Source organism: Chlamydotis macqueenii, chromosome 1, assembly GCF_036417535.1.
Source record: "Chlamydotis macqueenii isolate bChlMac1 chromosome 1, bChlMac1.mat, whole genome shotgun sequence".
Lineage (NCBI taxonomy): Eukaryota > Metazoa > Chordata > Aves > Otidiformes > Otididae > Chlamydotis > Chlamydotis macqueenii.
In genome coordinates, this window is record NC_141556.1 from 184294083 (window position 1) to 184313877 (window position 19795).

Below are 19795 nucleotides of genomic sequence, written 5' to 3' on the forward strand. Positions count from 1 at the left end.
TGGCAATCCACTCAAGTCAGTCCTGATTAATATTTAAACAAACAAGCAGGCAAACGGCTCTTTAAAAAATGAAACAAATCGCTGGTGTTTATTATAAAGCATAAAAGAGGTTGATATTAGTGAGCTGTCTTGTGTGGAAGGTTATACTACTGGTTATCATAGTTTTGCTTGTTTGTTTTTTTTTTAAATTTCTCTTTCTAGCCTAAATATTTGACTGTATTAGAAAAACCTGTGGCAGCTACTCAGCTCTCCTCTGAAAACGAGGCCATAATAAAATGCTTGAAGCTTTGCAAAATGGCATGAAAACCAACAGCTCAGGGCTTTGATGGGGTCTAAATAAGGCAGGGAGTTTCAAGATAATCCCAACCCAAGGAAGCTGAAAAGCCAAGAGCTTTTAGCTCAGGTGGATAAATTCCAGCAGGAAGAAGATGTGTGAAATAATGGCACTGTGCAGACCCACACAGTGGCTGTGTCCCACCACCCCAGGGAGCCCACCACTGGCACAGCTCGCTGTCTGTGGCAGCAGTGAGCTCTCAGGGCAGAAGGCCTGCCCGCGTCCCTGCTCCTCCGCAGTTGTGTGGGAAATGTAACCACACAGATTTTTAGACCAACTGTGCGTCTGACACTCGGGGTACATTGGGCATGTCTGAGCCTTTTGATTTTGCTGGCACTCTGAGAGCGGAACTGGGAAGCGTATGGCTAGCTCACCCGTGGGTGAGCTCACCCTGCTGCTGCAGGTCTGCAGTAACCTCGGCATCACCTTCCCGGAGGCGTTTCGGCAGCCCATGAAGCATCCATCCGTCTAGCTGGTACCTGCCTCTCCGCATCCCTGCACAGGGACTGCCGGGGAGCCATCTCCTCTGGGGCTTGGGTGCTGCCTGCGGCATCCCTGGGGCTTGCGCCCGGGCATTACACCCAGGCTGCTTTAATCCCTAATTAGCATGCGGGGGGGTTTAAGTCTATCAGAGTCGTTATTGCACAAGTGACTGCTGATCAGCCAACCTTGCTGTCTGCCAAGTCATTCTTATGAACCAAGCCAATGTGATTGAGCGGTTCGTGTGACGTCGTGTAGGAGCCGTGGCAATCACCTGCCTGTATAATTTGAATTTTTGTTTTCTTTCAGATATATTTGAAAGAAATTTTGAGAGAAATAGGCATCTACAACGTGAAGGGGACCCACAAAAACACATGGGAGCTGAAGCCAGAATACAGGCACTACCAAGGAGAAGATAAGAGTGATTAACAAAAGCGTTCACGAAGCAAGAGAGAATAGGAGTGATTGCACTGAGGGAACCGTGGTGGGTTTACAGACAGGACTGAGCACAGAGCAATTCTGCAAGGTTCAAGTTAAATTAAAGCAGCTGATACTTTGTAATTTTCTGTAGCTTCATTTTTTTTCCCAAGGAATATTTCTTGTATGTTTCTATAAGTGTTTTGTCTTTTGACAGGAAAAAAAAAATATTTATAGAATAAACTTGTATTAGATTTATCTTTATTAGAAATCTTTTGAGCTCAAATCTTACTTTTTCTTGGTAGCTTTGTGGCTTTTCCAAGCCTTGATGACTTTGAAGGGAAACGTGTCCTAGAGGAACCCGTAACTGTTTTGCATTCCAGTAGAACCAGGTTGATACCCTCACTTCTGCTGGGATCTGTCAGGGCTTTGTCTGGAAGGCTGCAAAGATGCACAACCCTTTGTGCAGTGTTTGGTTGGAACGGACATGATGCTCCTTTGGGGATCAGGCTTTAGGAAAAACAGGCACAACTGCGGTGCTCATCATAACCCTTAGACTTCATGGGAACAAATCAACACAGTTCAGACCCCCTAAAGCGAAGGCTGTTTGATACATAGGTCAGTGGGAAAATGACAGTCCCCTCCAAGTGATTAGAAAAAAAAAAGAAATGTCTGTCTATTAGATACAGCAAGGAATAGATTTATCTTTTGTTTGGTTTTTATGATGTTACCTATGTTTTACGTTTAAGCATATCAATAAAAGCATTATTTTAATTTGTATCATGCAATGTTCTACATTATTGACTGGACACGTTGTGTTTTAGATAGTGTAGGTATGACGTTTTTTCAAATCATGTTTTTATTGCTGACTTTGCCACTGGGTTTCTGTGTGTTTTGGGGAAGATTGCTTAATGCATCTGTGTCTCTGTTCCCCCATTTTTGAAATGCACATTGCAAGGGTTGTCTATTTAGCGTCCTTTTTGGGAGGGAGTAGGGAGAGAGATGGGACTGGGCTATTTAATTATATTCTCAAAGCTTTTATGTTGAAAAAAGAGCAAAGAAAACAGCATGGAAACAAACTCATTAGTATACCTGTAAATGAAGTAGAAGGTGAGGTTTAATAGCACAACTTTCACATTCCTTCAGGTCCTTCAGATGTGTGCATCTTTTGCACACACTAATAAAATAATAGGTCTGTGTGAAAAGCAAACATTGCATTATTGGTCCACTTGGAAGCAATGAATGTTTCAGAAGGCCTTTGGAGGTTTGTAAAACGACTGTGACCCCTTACGGATAAGTCCCACATTCTCGTTTTGCTCAATTCATTTTTCTAGAATTGTTTGTGTAGGTGTCTCTGTACAGATGTGCTTCCTGCTGGTGCTCAGCTTCCTGTGGGCTGAAGTGACCAATTCCTAGGAGGTGGAATACTAAGAGTTTTTGAAAAGCAGATCACATTCCGGGGATATGCATGTATACATGTTTTCATAAATATTGCTGTTGACTCCAGTCTCCTTAGGCTCTACGAGCGGGACTCAGCTTGCTAATGGCTGTGGGAGATATCTGAGGATGCTGAGAGGAACCCAGGAAGTCAGCTTTTGTGTTTTGCTGAGGTACATGATGTGCTCCCCAGCAATAGCCAGAGCCTGCACACATTGCTGTCTTCCTTATGCTGTTCCAGTCCTCCGGAGACCGGTGTTCACAACCATGTAGGATGAGAACTCTTGCTTTTCATGAGCTAGGCTCTTCTTGGATTCATGTCCTGTTTGAGCAGCTAAGGTACCTAGAAAGTCTAGGTCAGCTTCTCCCTTGTGTTCCTCCGCACATGATCTTCTAAAACCATGCAGGGGAATGCCATCCAATCCTGATTTAGTCGTGTTGTAATTCAATGCCACTGGTGAAAATGACCATGCTGTTTCAGAGGGAAAAGTTTCCCTTTAGTGGGATCCCCAGCAGGATTAGCTTAGCAAGAAGCTATTTTGGATCTGCTTGTATTTTTGGTTTTATGTGAGTGTCCTGCTTAACAATTTGTCTTCAGTTGAGAGGGACAATGTAGTCAGCATGAAATGCCAGAAGAACTAAGTAGGCATTTTATTGATCTGCACAGTGCCTTTGCACAAGGTAAACAGGGTCTAGTCAGGATTAATGGAAAGTGTACAGAACATGCCATTTTTAATAGGTTTTATGGGTTTTTTATAAAAAAAAAAAAAAGAAGTATTTTTATGGCCACCAATAAAAATGTGGAGAGTGCTGGAAGTAAACGAGCAGTGGAGTTTTCAGCCAACAAGCAACAGAAAGCTTGAGGAAAGCCAAGGTGCCATGTTTCAAGGTGCCTTTCTGGAGCAGCACCAGTTTTTAACGTAAAAGGGGAACAGGACAATGAGGAAATTCTATTTTGAAAAACAAGTGGGAAAATTTACACCAAGATAAAATAAGAAAAGACATCAAATGGACAGTCTAGAAGCCAGGCAGCTCATGAAGCATCTTTTTTTTTCCCCTGCTTTTTGCATTACTTTGAAGGCTTTCTAGCTTTTTAGTGTGCAACTGGAATTTTAGCAAGAGCAGCCACTAAATCCATGTGGCATGAGAGGGGCACAACGCGTCTGCAGGGATGCTGACCAAGAGGATGAAAGATGCTCTCCTGTGCTGACAGTGGGACCTGTGCTGTGCATTCCAGGACTCTGCTGCCTCCTGCCTGGTGGGAGCACACAGTAAGGATGGAGGAGGAGTTGCTGGGTGCCATTGGCAAGTCATGATCCAGCCTGCAGCTAAGCGATGGGGTCTTGCAGCACAAACTGCTCTAGAGCCAGAAGCAGCAGGGTAGACATGCTGCTACGGGCCCCACGTTGTCCATTTTGCAATAACTCGAGGTACTGCAGGGCTGGTCTAGCTTCATGCAAGGCTGCGATAATGATTTAGCATTTGGGGTAACCTCATTGGGATCCAGCACATAATAACCAGCAAAAACTCTCCGGCTCTGGTCCGCTTGTTCTGCAAGGGGACTTTATGCAAGTGCTCTAGCAGGATTGCCATCTGCCAAATGACAGGAGGAGGCTCGTAGGCGTTCAAGTCTGATTCCCAGACCCCACATTTGGATTAACTGAAACTCTGAACTCACAGCAGTGACGAACACCGATTCCCTACTGGTCTTCCCATGTGCTGCGGTCTCTGCTCGCTGCTGAACTCCACTCATGCAGATGTCATTGAATATCAGTAGTCAAAACACTGGGCCATGAGCAGGTCCCATAGGTACGAGCAGAAATATCAATGTGCTAAACGCCATTAAATGAGATTAAAAGCGAGTCCTCTCTGGCATTACTTCTCCTGCATGACCAGTTCTTTGAGTCATCAGACATTTTATACTCAGTAAGCCCAGGCCGTAGCAGCATGGGCCTCAGCTTATGGTGCAAGGCGACAGTGATGGAGCTGCCCCAGTAGAGAAATCCCCGTGCCAGTGAGCTGGGAATGGGTGAGAAGGTGTGAACCTGGGGGCTGACACTGCTGCCTGGGGAAGTGGGGTGGATTTGAACCAGCACATGGGACAAGCTGGTCCCAGTGCTGCCCTGCTTCCCTCCCACCGGCCTGCAGTTCTAAACATCTGCCTGCAGCCAGCCCATGAGTATTAGCCATGGGCCAGCAGAAAGCTGTGTGACTTCAAGACCTCTGCTGCCAACACCATGTCTTCGATGCAGAGCTCGTGGTGGGATCAGTGCTCACTCGCTGCTGCGATCCCAGTGGTTCTTCCATAAAAGTCAGCTGTGCTTTGAGTCAGCTACGTATTGTCTTCACCAGCTGCTCAGAGTCAGCTCCAACCGAACGCACCTCCTGCGTGTGTCAGCTATGCCCACCCACATTCACAAGTCCCTGTCATCAAGGCGGCATTTTCATTAGTCACTCTATTTATTGACTCCTAACAAATAATTTTTCTTCTTTTCTTCTTCAGTTACCAGAGCTGAGCCATCGCTCCAGGCTCACCTGGAATACAGCTCCGCTTCTTGAGTGTTTCAAAGAGCTGTGGTTGGGTACAACCTGCCCAATTTCTCACACCAGCAGCAGGACTGGAGGACTCTTTCTTGGCTCTCCTACTCAAGTTCATGTGTGTCTACCAGTCTGTGGGGTCAGCCTTTCTCTTTCCCAAGGAGTGCTTAATTATTCACACAGGATGGCAAACTCCAGAAAGATGAAAGAAAGATCCTTTCGAGAAGAGCCAAGCACCCAGTGTCTTAAGGTTCAAATCTCTTGTCTGGCTCAAGCAGGTCAAACTCAGCTCTCATCAAACTCAAGAATTTTGCAGTCCATCACATTTTGGAGTAGGGAATTGGTAAATACCTTTTGATAGGGAGCGCAGGGCACGCCCAAGCCAGAGGGTCAATGAACACGGGTGCCGTTGAACATCACTTAAGTCTTGCATGATGAGCAAGATTCAAGCACCAGCAGCTGAACTTACAGCTACCCTGTTGTCTAGCCCAGCTCAGCAAATCACAGCACAAGAAGCTGCTTGGTACTGGTCATACTGCTCTTAGGCATACCTCAGCCAAAACACATCCCTTGGAGGAGTGCAGTTGGCTGAAAGGGGCCTTCTGCTCCTGACGGTGTCACATGGGGACTTGGGCTTTTGCAGGCAGTGCATTTGCAATTACAGGTGAATAAATGGGAGAAGCTGCAGTATTTGGCTTTCCATCTTGAAATGAAGGGAATGACTGCTTCTTTTCACCTCTGGTCTATTAACTAGTTTTGCCTCTAGAGCTTTTTCTTGAAAGTGGGATTTCCACAGGGACCTGAGCACCTCCAGGAGGCAGAGAAGGCTTTCAGCAGCTGCAAGACAGATAACCAAGTACTGAGCACAGGAGGAACAGGCAAGGGCAAAAGCCTGATTAAAACCAAGGAAGGAAAGGGAGCATCAGTCCTTCCTCAGCCACCTGGGTCTATACCTGCACCTGTCCAGGTGTCCCCACCAGTCTGTGGTGTGAGGGTTGATAGCACTGGGGGAGGGAATCAGACCAACCCACTCTGGGCTTTATACATCTAATTTAAGGTCTTCTTTTTTTTTTCTTCCCCCTGCCCGAGAGGTTCACATAAAACCCAGCATGCATTCCTGGAGAGCCTCCCTCAACCAGCCAAGCCCAGCCCTGGGAAGAGGCTATTTATACTCCAGTGACAGAAGAGGCTCAAGTGGCAAGGCCTGCCTCACTGCATCCACCAGCCCAAGCACCCCCAGCTGTGGGATCCTCCTCCTGTGTCCTTCCCAAAGCTGCCTGGCCCACAGTAAGCAAAGCAGCCACGAACACAAAACCCTTTTACTTGTGGGCAGCTGCTATCTTGCCCGTTCAGCTTAAAAATCAAGTGGGTTTCTGAGGGTCAAAGCACTCTTAGCCCCGCCACTACAGGTGAACCAGACAGCACACACTGCCAGGAATCGGTTGCCAAAGGCAATGGGAGAAGGGCTGCGCTGACCCCCTTAAATCCCTTGTTGTGGGCAGCTTGACCAAGCACCAGCAACTACGGGCAGTTTTATTGCTGCAGCCCACAGCAACCACACAGCTGCAGGAGACAGAGAAATCATCCCTCCCTGCCTCCACTGGCAGGGCCTGGCTCAGGTGCAGACACAGCTGTAGGCAGAGATGAACCTCCACCCTTGAACCAGACTATTCCAGTAGCAACAGTGGGGTTTTGCAAGCTGAGCATCCACAGTAAACACGGAGCAACCAGCTTTACGTGGCCTTTTCTGGATGTCCTGGTTTCAGCAGGGACAGAGTTAATTTTCCTCTCAGTAGCTGGTGTGTTTTGTACTTTGTATGTGAAGAATGTTGATAAACACCCTGATGATATGAGTTGTTGCTAATGAGAACAAGGACACCATCCAGCTTTCCAGGTCTCCCTGATGTGGAGATGCAGGAGGCTGGGAGAAGGACATACAGAATAATTGACCCAAACTGGCCAAAGAGAATATTCCATGCCATAAACATCATGCTTAGTATATAAGTGGGGGTTGGCCAAGGGGGGGTGGGGCATCACTCTACCTTGCTGCCTCCCTTTCACTCCTTTGCTTGCTGCTCAGGACAGGCTATATCAGGTATTGGGACATCAGGTGGTGAGAAATCATGTATCATTCATGGTGTATGTTACAGTATATTTATATATATCCTTATATATATATTTATATAATATATATCCTTATATTTATATTATTTTAGTTTTCCTTTGCTATTCTAGTAAACTGTCTTCATCTCAACCCACGAGTTTTCTTTTATTCCCAGTTCTCTCCCCCATCCCGCTGGGGACAGGGAGAGCGAGCAAGAAGCTCTGTGGTGACTAGGGATAAACCACAACACAGGACTACTCAGAAGCTAATCCTTAAATCCTTTTTGGACACCTAATTTTTTTCAGGCATTCCCTGGGGTGGCGGGGGGGGGAGGAATAAAACCCCAAAACCCAACAAAACCAAACAGCTGCATTGCTTTGGCAGGGCTTCCAGCATGCCCACACCTTGCTGAGGATGGGAGGAAAGGAGGCCACTCAAATGCCAGCAGTGCTTCCTCCCACCGCTGCTGGTTGGGGACAGGGAGGTGAATCCCAGCTGTTCACTCACAGGATAACTGGAGGGCTGCAGACAAACACTTGCTCATCATTTTTCTCACTGTGTTCAGCCACTGCCTCACTGGCCAGGTTGGCATCACACACCAGAAGAGTCTTAAAAACTCCTCCTATGGTGTTTGGCTCCTTTCTGCCAGAAGTGGAGGATGACAAATGCAGCTCTAATGGCTCGAAACACCCAGCAGCCATGTGCATCCTCAACAGCACCCTACTGCAATTCCTGCAGAACGCACTTACAGGGCTGCCGGCAGTGAAAAGAGGCTTCCCCAGGCCGCCAGCCAGTTTGCACAGCAGTTTCCAGCTATGGCTTCAACCAAAAAGCAGCCAAGGCACAGGGACCACAAACCAGCATGATTGCACTCCTAGCAATGGATTTTGGTCTGTATATGGCAAAGACTTTCAGGTTTCGCTGGCCTGGCTTTCCCCCCCCCCCCCCCTCCCAATGAGACATTTATCTACAAGCTAAATGAACATGGTGTTTAATTACTGCTCTCCTGCTGTGGGCTAGCTGCACCACAGATTTACTTGCCAGCTGCCACAGGGCAAAACATCCCAGTTTACAACAGCAGTAGCATCCCAGGGAAATGGTTGCAGAGCTGAGGCACAGCCAGAGGTCCACGGGAGCGGAGGAGTCTCACCTGCTCCAAGCCAGCAGGAGCATGCAAGCAAGCAGAGGTATCCTGATGCAGACACTGTCACTGGTTAATGAAAGCATCCTCCCTAGACAGCTGTCACTGAAAACATTGTCAGGACTGCAGCAGGCTGGCCTGAGCCAGCTCAACAGTCAGAGACTTGCTAAGGGAAGGGAACAAGTTGCAGCTTCTTAATTTTTTTTTTTAATTATCTAGGCTTCTCTGATAATACTCATGTCCTAAGCTTATAGTAAGTTCCTCCTGGCCTTGAGCTAAAGCAAGTAAAAACCAAAACAAACTAACACTGTTCCCCACATCCATTCATTTAACTTTCCCTTCACAGGTTCTCCCTCCTTGTGCCAAGGCTGAGGGCTGCACAAGGCTCCAGGACCATCACCCACCCAGGCTGGCTCGGCTGGGAACCTAAAAGGGGGCAACAGGGGTACCCAGCTCCCATGGCCCCACCAGCACCTCTCCCAGCACACTAGATGTTCCCTTCATTGCATGAACATCCCTAAACCTGTACCCTTTCTCCTCAAAGCAGACGACCAAGGAGCAACAAGCTGCTGCAGCAGCGTTTGGATATTAACAGTACAGTCACTGGTCCATGAGAGGTGGGATTTTTCACCACAGCTTGGCTGAACCCCTGCACCAGGCTGTGGGCTGGAGATGTTGCAGGGATGCTTTGAGAGGGCAAAAAAGAGTGGATTTGTAGATGGGCCAAAACCAAGCTGGGGCAGCAAAACTGTGAGACAAAGTGCAGGCATTGAGGAGGAGCAGCGGGGTGGGAGGGCAAGAGGCCAAGGGTACCACGGGACACATACCCAGCACAGTAGCTGCTTCCTCCAGCCCCAAAACACCACTCCTTTAACCACAAAAATACAAAACTAAAGGAGGAAGATTTCTCTCCTCTTTATAAGCAATCAGCCTTCCTTCCCCTGCCAGCAGCTGGCTCATGGTGGGTGCAGGAGCAGCCTCCTGGCCCCACACAGGGCGAGATCTGAGCATGCAGACAAAAGGTTTCTACCCAGCTGCTTAACCCACTCCAAAAGGCTCAGGGGGAAAGTTATTTGGATCCTTCCCAACTCCACAACACTTCCAGCCACGGAAAATATCTCCCCAGGAATGTGAGATACAAGCCTGATAAACATGTGTTTTAAAACAAGATGGGGATAGGTTTTAAAGCTGTCCTTCAGTCCGGGCTGTGTTTAAGCAGCGCCAGGGTAATCTGTTGTGATGGGGGATTTCTATCAACTTAGTAACTCCAAAGCTGTAGCATTACAGCAGTACAGAGCCATGCCTTCTCAAAAAAAATTCAGCTTTTCAGCCCCAGGAAACAGCTGCTTGAAGTGAAGAGAGGCCAGAGGAGGAGGAATTGTGTTACAAGGAAATACACTGACTTCATTTCCAACTCAGAGTTGCGTCACAGGCGGTTGAAAAGTACATTTACCAGCCACGGGCCTCCCACTTAACAGCATGTAGCAGCTCCCAACACAAGGAGCTGGATCCTGTCCTTACCTCACCCTGCTTGTCACTGCCACAGTCCTTCCCTGCCACCAAGTACAGCTTAACCTCTCCTCCCTGGTGCCTGGCAAGCTTGACACTGCAGAGCAGCAAGACTTGCCCTTTACCCTGAGAAAATGAAGGCAGCAGGACATTTCTGGAAAGCGTTGTGCAGCCAGCAGCAAAACCACATCTCTTGCAGCTCACTAGAGAGAGCAGCACAACAAAATCTTGCATCTCAAGAGCCTTTGAACTGACGCTTTCTTACAACATGCTGAAGGGAAACTTCTCATCAGAGGCTCCACCACACAGACAAGCATGAGATCAGCAAGAGCGTGTAAGCCACTAGTTAAGCATGTTTGCACACAGCAATTAAATATCCCAATTAGCCCAGAGCAGACAGGATGGCATGCAATTTGACATAAGCCATTCAACCTAACAGCGAGGCCATGCTCATCACACTTTTAAGCACCTGCTTTTCAAAGCAGCACCTCATCATTTGCACACAGCTGTCACACAGCTATTTGCTCCAGGCTTGTTCACAGCCTCCACATAACTACCCAAGCAGCCAGGCAGGGAGGAAGAGGCAATTTCACTCCCACATCCCAGCTCCACTCAATTTTAAACACTTTGTCTCACCAGAAATGGGTGTCAGGGTTCTTGGAGGCTGCATGGCCATGCAAGCACTGCCCTGCCCACACTAAGCTTAATCCACCAAGCAGTCTCAAATTAAGGAAGTGCTTACTCTCCCCTTCCTTTAAGGCTCCTACTTTTTCACAAAGATGCAACAGGAAGGGTGAGGTAACATTCTCACCTGGCCCCATGGAACAATTCCTCTGGAAGGAGAGGGAGAACTGGCTCACAGTGATTTTATTTAGACTTTGAACCCGGCTCCCTCCCTTTCAGCCCCACTGGGTGAAAGCAGAGCATTAGTTTATATTGCTCAGATTACACCAAAGTTGTACCTCAGCCAGAAGCACAGCTGGCCCAAGACCTCTCTTGGGAAAGCTGAAAAAAAAGGTATGGAAATGAAGTTCTCATAGCACTAAAATAGGGTGTGTTTAAACCAGACAGGAACCTCCGAGATAACTAGGGCACACTGCACTCCCACTTCCACAGACAGTATCTCACTCCTCCCGCCTGCTGCTGCGCATATCTCACCCCTGCAGAAACCTACCTCCACCTCAGCCCTCTGGCGCCAGGGGCTAAAAACCAACACAGGAGAACAAAGATGCTAAAACTCTGAAGCAGAGGCCTGAGGTCACACAGATCAACAGCTGCTGAGCAGGTCACGGTCATGCCCTCTCCTTTCAGACAGCTTAGCCTCCTACACCTCTGCCATCACTGCACTAGGAAACAGGTAATGGTTTGCAGTCCGAGGCAACTTCCCTGCCAGGCACTCACACAATCATTTTGTCAGCAGCAACACAAACCCCCATGCACCAGTTGGGGCTCTGTGAAGGTGTTTGTGTTCCTTTATTCAATCCAGACTGCCACAAGGTCAGACAGGTAGAAAGCGCAAGGAACCTGTTACTGTTGCATCTCAGGAAGAACCAGAGAAGCAATGGCTGTTTGCTCCAGGTCTGTCAAACAGATGCATCTCCTACTGAGGAACACAAGTTATAAATACTGGGGTAAGGCTCCAGCCCAGACATGCTCCTGCTTTGTAATAAGCCTAGGACAGGGCTAAGCCATTCCAACATTTTTCTCCAAGGAGAAGGCAAGTACAGAAAAACCCAAAAATCCTGTCACTCAACTGAGTCCTAGTTAATCTGCTCCTGAATGGCTGTCAAAATACAGAGGAGCCAATATCACAGCCAGGTTGTTGGGGGGAGAAAAAAAAAATTCCCACACCACCTGGGCTCAGATAAGAGTGCTGGCATAGATAGTGCTCTATCCATCCTCCTACCTTAATCCTGAAGTCATACTACAACTGAGGACAGGCTCAGGTATCCTTGTCTGGCAAAGCTTAGCCAGCACTCAGCTTGAGTTGCACATACTCCATTCTGCTGGGTTTTTTAAATTAATTTCGGTATCTTCCAGAGATCCATCTTTCTCTGTGTAATCGTGAAAGATGAAGGTCCGTTCCACTATGACGACATTTCTTGAGCTTCGCCTTACTTCCCTCAGCCTGCTCTTGCATTCCAATGCCACAGGTAGAAACTGCGCGAGGTCTGTTTGGAGACAGGTTGTAGCACTCTAGGACCAGGCTATGCTACTGACAGTACCAAATCCTTGGACAAACATCTTGCGGCAACCTCTCCTGCAAGCCACCCTAAAAACACACTAGATCAAAAAGCATTACCTAGAATGGGTTTAAATGAGTTTTATTTTAGACAACCTACATGATAGATGTTTGGGTTTGATTTTTTTTCTTTTTAAAACAATGCCTCCACTCCAAATCAGGGTCAAAACAAGTGAATAAAGCTCAAGATGACATCAGTCCAGTTGTTAAGACATTGCCAATTCCTGGTGTTGTGCCGATGAAGAAGAAACAGCAGCCAGCTATGAAGACGGGTGATCCAAAACCATACTGTTTGATTTGTTACTGAAACAAGAGTAGCAAGTGTTAGTTCAAGGTCATGACAGTCAGGTAAGTTTCTGTAATTTATCTGTGTATTCCCTAATTCAATCTGAGCTGCCACAGTCAGGCAGGCAGAAAGCGCAAGGAAGTTTTTTTTGCATCTTAGTGCAAACCAGAGAGCAACAGGAAAAGTGCTCATGGTCTATCAGAGGATGCTGAGCATTTTTACAATCATACAGAGCAACTGGCATCAGCTGCTGAGCAAGCCAGGCAAGATGCCCTTCCCCACCCTTTCTGCTTGACAGATTTCCTCTGAAATAAGAGCATGTCCTGAACAAATTACTGAAGCTTGCAATGTCCAGGCTATCTTTTTCAAGAGCTGTACCAAGAAGCTAGAACAGTTTTTTGCCCACTGGAACACTCTGCTACTATTCTTTTACTCCATCTTGAAGCAGATGGAGTTACCCAAATTACACATCCAAAAGGTCTGCCCAAGCACGGGAGATGCACACAAGCTTCTGCTCTGAGGAGGTACCTTCCAGGGTACCTGTTCTAGAGCCCAGGACAGATAGGGCCCTTCAGTCAAGCTGCATGAGGTGGTGTGTCCATTTTGGCCAATAAGAGTGTTCCTTTAGTTGGGCTACTGCTCCACACTAGAAGTTGGTTCATCTTTTACGTGACTTGCATACCAGAAAGCCCGAAAGGCTTTACAGATAAATTTAGCTGGCTATAAACAGACTTCATAAGTCCGCAATGACTGGGCAAAGCAATTGGTGATCCCACACTGCTAGTCTGCAGCAAATTCCACAGCTCTCCGAATAAGCCAAAAAAACCCAAGTGTTGGGCTCCAAATACTGTTCTGTTGCAACCACATTCCAGCATAGAGTAGTTAAAGATAAAGTAAACCACGGGAGCTGTCTGAGCTCAGGTAATTGGAGATTCCAGACAGAATAAGGTTAAATAGTCTGTCAAGTATTACCGTGTTCCCAAATTTAGGGCAATACTTTAGCAGATCGTTCTTGCATAACAAAATAAGGGCATCAGACTAAGCGAAAGAAGACAGAATGCAACCATGTAAGGTACTTCAGAATTAATGCTCACAAGAGGGGCAGTAGAAGTGCTCTGTTTCAGAGAACGTTATCTTTAACCTAATACTTTAAAAACATTATCAATCACACACACCTCACCAAGGCTACTCTTTCTGCCTTTCTTAGCTATGTAGTTACTATGAATCATTGCAGTGAAACTATGTCCCCTTTCAATATAAATGAACAGGACACAAGGGAAGTTTCAGCCACTTTGTGGAATACGAAGCGGCAATTTGGCTGTACTTACACGAACTTTAAGTTTTTAAACTGGCAGCTAATGTTCAGCTTTAACAGGGATACAGCAGAACAAGTGGTGCACTGAAAGAGCTAATTGTGGAGTTAGGCACATTCACCCAACTCAGGTCAGTACTTACACATTTCTCAATTTCTAAGCCGTCCTTAAAGAAAATCATATATGGGGTCACACCATCCTCACGGAAATCCAGGAGAGCCACCATGCCATCTGGATTCATGTTCTCTCCTACAAAGAACTTGAGAGAAATGTGTTACTGAGACATTTAATGAGCAAAAGTGCCAGGAAAAGGTGCCTTTTTATATAAGAACGCTGTAATATCTACTAGTTCAGTTTAAAGGTCTCCCTGACCAGCTGCAGGGATTTTGCTTTCTGCAGCTTGTCCATTTTGGTACCACGTAACTTTACCACACTGTGCTATGAACAGTAGAGTAAGGTCACTTGGGCCCTGCTGTATCTATCTTACAAGTCTAACTCCACCAGTCCCAAATCGCAGTAACTCCAAATGTAGTTGACTACAAGCATTGCAAGTTAAAATGAGATCCCCAAACACCTAAGAGCTTTTTGCTGTTTCTCCTCCTTGACTCTCAGAGCCTCTAATACTCTCAGAGAAGGGCAAATTAGATGTCCTTACAACAGGAGTCCTCAAAACTCCCTACAAGCTAGTTCAGCAGATGAACCAATCACACTTTCTGTCACTGCCAAACTGCTGTAAGGAGACGTAAGTTTTATTACCTGGTAGTTTTTGAAGTTAGCAAGGATGTGTTTGATTTGTTCTGCAGCCCCTGTCATGAAAGGCTTTACTCTCTCTGGCTTGTGTTCCTCAAGTCTGGCTTTGATTCTGGAAGGGGCAAAAAGAAAAAACTCTAAAAACATGTTCTAGTCCAATAACTTCACTGTGCAGCATCACATCATAGCAGAAAGAGTTACTGGCAGTCAAACTATTTGATTTTGCTGTTTCTCTCCCCCACTCAAAGCCCCCCAGATTTTTGATAATTTTGCTAGTAACTTAGCAGAACAGTACCTGCCACACATACCAAGCTCATTTTACTTCTTGGCTAGTGGTAAACAAAAATCAGCAAGCCATTTCCACAGCATCAGGACTACTATCCATCACTATCATCCAGAAAGTGTTTTCACCTTTAATGCTAACACATTAAACATTGAACAACATAAATTATACCTTAAATTAGCAAAAAGTTCCACTTAATCAGATTATATTTGAACATTTAAAATGTCAAGTTAGCTTCAGGAAGCTTTTCTTTCTCCACCACCCCACACCTTTCCCCATGAAAGTTTAGCACAGTGGAATCAGGAAGAAAACAGCAAGGTTACAAAACAGCAAGGTTACAAATAGTGTCCAAAGCACATGATCAAGTCCTCTACTCAGCCAAGATAAACTTAGATATTCCAATATCAACTCTTAGAGGCCCAGTTTTGCCAAGTATTAAGACATTATTGATGTTCACAGCCAGTTTGGCACCTGTATCAGAACTAACACCTATTACAAATAAAGTTCAACACTGTTTTTAAAATCTCTACAACCTAACAATTTTGCAATCTCATTTAAAGAAAGAGCCTACCAATACTTACGCTTTCATGTAGTCCTTGATGTACTTCTTGTAGGATTCTTTTGTAAAGCTGGTTTCTTGAAGGTGGTGGTTTATTACTATATCAACACCAGTTATGACTGTGGCTTCTGTTCCATCTCCCTCAGGACCTTCAGCAGAGGCATTGCCACCAATTAGAGAGTCATCAATTTGACCCTCTGTCCTGGTGACCATCTAGATTTAGAGACATCAAAACACTTAACGGCTCTGCAAAAACCTTAACACTACCGCTCTTACACATCTATGACCTGACAGCAGGGCATGATTTCAGAGCCAGAGTTAAGTGCAAGGAATCTGACTGCAGCCCGAGCACAGATTTCTTAAGCCCAGCTCCTACCCCAGTGCCTGACCACAGCTTCGTTACACCACCAGCATTCCAGCCGAGCCACCCTGGGCCCTCTCATGCCCCACTTGCAGCGGTAGCCGGCCTTGCCTCGGCCACAGGCGCCAGGCCACGGTGCGTCTCCCCCTCCGGGGCCCCTCGCAAAGAAAGCAGCCCACTCTCCCCACGCCCTGCCTCCGCCACGGGCCCAGCTCCACGCAGCAGCCGGGCCCTGACTCACCGCGGCGAGGCCGGCCTGCCTGCCTCCCCCCACCCTCTCCTCGGGGCGGGCGGGCCACTCACCTTCCCCTCCACTTCCAGGCACAGGCCGTTCGCCACCTCCCGGATCTTGTAGATGTCCGAGAACATCTCGTCCTCTGCGGGGTGGGGACAGACACACACATAGAGGCGGGCGCCGCCGCGTCAGCCTCGCCCTCCGCAACCACCTTCCCCTCACCGCCCTTCCGGGACACGCTCCGCTCCCGGTTTCCCCTCGCCCCCACCGCCGGGGCCGGCGTTTCAGCCTGGGCCCCGCGGCCTCGGCCCGGGCGCTCCTCGACCGTCCCCGTCCGCCCCAACCCGCACTGCACATGCGCGGCGCCGCCGGGCCCAGCGGCCGGGCCCAAGCTGCGGCCCGCCGCTTCCCCGGACCGAAAAACGGAGCAACCAACCGCCCGCCCGCCCCTCCCGTCCCGTTCCCCTTCCCCGTGCGGCGCCGCCGCCCTTACGGCTGATGCAGTCCCGGTAGATGATCATGGCGGCGGTGGCGGGGTGGCGGCGCGGGTCTCTGCGCAGCGACCCGAGAGCGGGCGGGAGCGAGGCGGAAAGGGCCGAGTCAGCGCCTGCCGGAGCTCATATAGCGGGCACGTCCCGGCGCGTCACCGCGCATGCGCGCCCTCCTCCTCCTCCTCCCCCGCCCCCCCTTCCTCCCTCCCTCCCTCCGCGCGGCGCCACCGCGCGGCCGCTGGGCGGGAGCGGGCGTTGGGAAGCCGGTAGAGCGGCCTAGGGGCGAGGAGCGGCCGGGAGGTGGGGGACGGCTGTCTGCCTGCCTGTGCTGAGGGGTCGGGGGGGCCGCAGTGGAAGGCCAAGCCTCTTCGCCTTCAGCCGGGGTCCCGAGCCACCCTCAGGCATCTCGAAGGAAGGGCTGCTACGTGTTTCCCGCCGCGGCCGGGGGTGCCACCATGTCACCTGCTGTGATCACGCCATCAGCTGCCGGATAAGGTGTGTTACCGGCTGCCCCGACCGCCTCCGGCTGCTGCCTTCTCACCCACGGGGTGTCCCCGCCGTCACCTCCATCTCCTGCAAGGACTGCTGCAATGGGGGCTCTGCTCACTGGCTGCTGAGGGGCTCCTGGCACCTTGTGAAGGCCCTGATGTGTATTCACTGTGCCCAGTGCTGTGCCTTCTCCAAATGAATGGTATTTTTTTAATGGACAGATAATTAAGAACCTCTTAGAGTCTTCCCGTTAGTGCTCCCTCAGATAAATCGAGTTGGGTGTGCTCAGAGAGATCACTTCTGTGCTTGCAGAAGGACTGACTTGGGCAGGTATATTTTTTGTATTTTTCCAGGTATATTTTTCTTGTTTTTCCACAGATAAGTGAGAGTAAGCCCAGCAGTCAGGGTCAAGATGAAAGGCAGAAGGACGTCGAGGACAGTAGCTAGGCGTCTTTTTTTTCCCGCTTGCACACACAGTTTTCTGCAGCAGCATGTCACACTTGAAATAAATGTAGAACCTCCCGTGAGCCCTGATTCTCAGGGGACATTGACAAAATACTTTCAAAACACATCATGGGACCTACAACGCTTAGTGCTGCTAATGATCCCGGACTTGACAGAGACACCAGGGCACAAGGTACAATTCCCTGTCCCTCACCCTCCTCAGGCAGTAAATTACTCATTCCTTTCTTTGTGTGTGCCAGAGGAGCTCCCTTTTTATCTCCTCCTCCCCTGCCATCCCTTCCTTTGCTCCAGATATCAGTGCCTTTTTTTTTTTTTTTTTCAGATGGTCTAGCTGCTTACATAATCTAATTCAATTTATAAGTCGTTTTCTGCTGGTTTTCACTTTCAAGACTACTGCTGCTATTTCAGACCTGAAAAGGGGGCTCCTGCCCAAAAGCTTATCTCAGTGGCAGCTGGCCTGATAAAAGATAGCCCCTCTTTTTACAAATCACAGTGGAAAAAGAGCAACTTCCATCTTTAGCAGTGAGCTGAGTGACAGGGGAGCATTTGGCTCCTTCTCCATAGTGCAGCTAAAAACATCCAGTTAGTAGGTGTGCTTCGATTTCGTTTTCTTTTGGAGAGATTGTTCTAGAAAAATGAATATTTCTGCAATAGTATTGAAACCTCTTAGAAATTCAGCCGTTGACTCATTTTATGAGAATCAGGGTAGAAACCCTTTGGCACTACTGCTAAGGTAGATGGACTCAGAGTTGCGGCTGTGCAAAGGGAGATATTACTTAAATGGGTTGGTTAAATAGGTCAAGGCTCCTGTGTGAACACCAGTTTGATGTGGAGTTAAGATAAATTCATATCAACTTGAAAAAGTTTTAAATGAGACTAGGAGTGTTGACATGCATAAAGGGTTTTGCATCCTTTTAACTAGAGTTGCTTTTAAAACTGTTTTAACTCAGACAACACTGAATAAATCCTAGGACTAAGTCAGTGATATTTTTATTGGTGTAGGCTTTGCAGGAAGCACTTTATCGAGGTACCAGTGCTGAAAATTTCCTGTGATGCCATATAGACAGATAATTCTGTCATGTGCTGATACTTCATGATGAACGAAGAAATAGAAATAGAAAATGCTTTTTTTTTTTCTTTTTCTTGCTTTTTTTTTTCTCCCCAGAAACCAGCGTTGTTTGAAGAAAACCTTAGTGTTCCTCATCTGCTTTCCATGCAGGCAATGTCTTCAAGCACCTCTCGCATCCAGCCAGGGTTATAACATTCCAAGATGGTTGTTTAAAAAGGTGGTCCCTCCACAGCAGGGGGCATTTTAGGTGCCAACTGACATGATGTGACAGGTTTTCCTGACAGTGCACCTCATCTCTGGGGACATGTAAATCCCCACCGACTGATACAAGTCCTGTGTTTTTATAGATGAGGCTTTTAGTATCATTTGAGGAGGATCTTCTAGGTGAGTGTCTGCAGAGTCTCACAAGAAGCCTTTCTCATGGAAGACAGATATCAGCTAGTCGTGAATTATTGCAGCGTCACTCACTTCCATCACATATTAGCATCTGGATATGACTGTGCTCAACTAATTATTTGTGTCTTGTATTAAAATGGCAGGTGACAGCTGATACCTTGCCGTTCTTTCTCTAAATAAACAGCACATTTTCAGCCCATCGTGGCAACTCCCATTGAGCTGTGTGAAGAGGGAGGAGATCCTGCCTGCAGCTAAGTCTCCTGCCAGGTGCAGTCATTGGAAATAAAGGACAGATGAGGCTGAAGGAAGAGAGGTGAGGCTGGGTTGTGATGTAAGGAATGGCACCAATGTGTTCTTCTAACCTTTTTAAAAGGTGTGAAAGTCACGTAGTAGCAGTGATACTTTACATCATTTGCTGGATGCAAGGGAGAGAGTCTTGAATATATATAAATATATATAGCTTGGTAGAGAGAAACTGGAAAATTGAAGACTAAATGACTGAGCCAGACCTGGCACTGTTATCTCATAACGCGAGTCTGTCAGCCGGTGTGCAAAGAGCCAATCCGCACACAGAGTAGAGGTATTTTCTTTTATTGCATACATGCACAGGTATGGGTGGGTCTCCCAAGACAGCCCACCTCAAAGCTCCAAATTGTCTTTATTTATACACAAAACATTAATGCATTCAACTTTCTAATACATATGCACTATTTTATTAAATGATTGGTCAGAATCTCTTCACCTGGCATGAAAATTAGCATGCTCAGTCCTGCTACTCTGCCTATTTCTTTTGAGTCAGTGGTAGGATTTGAGTAGAGGGCCCAGAAGTCAGTGGCCATGCCAGAATTACCTTTCCGCTAGTTTCTTCAGTAGTTTGGCAAACCTAAGCAGTTCTT

At 47.5% G+C, this 19795-nt stretch overlaps 2 protein-coding genes and 2 non-coding genes across 5 annotated transcripts in view; 1 reads left to right on the plus strand and 3 right to left on the minus strand.

The window, feature by feature from the left end:
* GTF2F2 (general transcription factor IIF subunit 2) overlaps positions 1-2011 on the plus strand; it is a 96569-nt gene extending 94558 nt beyond the window's left edge. For both annotated transcript variants that reach the window (XM_086771822.1, XM_086771821.1), the window contains one exon: positions 1124-2011. In XM_086771822.1, coding sequence (XP_086627948.1) covers positions 1124-1243 — 120 coding nt within the window. In that variant the 3' untranslated portion in view covers positions 1244-2011. The remainder of the gene's footprint in view (positions 1-1123) is intronic.
* A 9410-nt stretch (positions 2012-11421) lies between these two features.
* LOC147602352 (small nucleolar RNA SNORA31) lies at positions 11422-11557 on the minus strand. Its single transcript, XR_015257589.1, has one exon. It is a non-coding gene; the product is annotated as a small nucleolar RNA SNORA31 (small nucleolar RNA).
* Positions 11558-12268: 711 nt separating this feature from the next.
* TPT1 (tumor protein, translationally-controlled 1) lies at positions 12269-16638 on the minus strand. Its single transcript, XM_086771823.1, has 6 exons — positions 16483-16638; positions 16058-16131; positions 15416-15606; positions 14558-14663; positions 13944-14060; positions 12269-12505 (listed from the first exon to the last, which is right to left on the minus strand). The coding sequence occupies exons 1-6, from the start codon at positions 16508-16510 to the stop codon at positions 12503-12505; spliced, it is 519 nt and encodes a 172-aa protein (XP_086627949.1). The 5' UTR covers positions 16511-16638; the 3' UTR covers positions 12269-12502.
* Positions 12570-12699, minus strand: LOC147602353 (small nucleolar RNA SNORA31). The gene has a single exon (XR_015257588.1). It is a non-coding gene; the product is annotated as a small nucleolar RNA SNORA31 (small nucleolar RNA).
* Positions 16639-19795: the final 3157 nt, after the last annotated feature.

Coding starts and splice junctions, on each gene's coding strand:
- TPT1 (XM_086771823.1), bottom strand. CDS start 16,510: ATGATCATCTACCGGGACTGCATCAGCC. Junction 16,132..16,482: donor CTACCGGGACTGCATCAGCC/GTAAGGGCGGCG, acceptor CCCACCCCGCAG/AGGACGAGATGTTCTCGGAC. Junction 15,607..16,057: donor GCCTGGAAGTGGAGGGGAAG/GTGAGTGGCCCG, acceptor CTCTAAATCTAG/ATGGTCACCAGGACAGAGGG.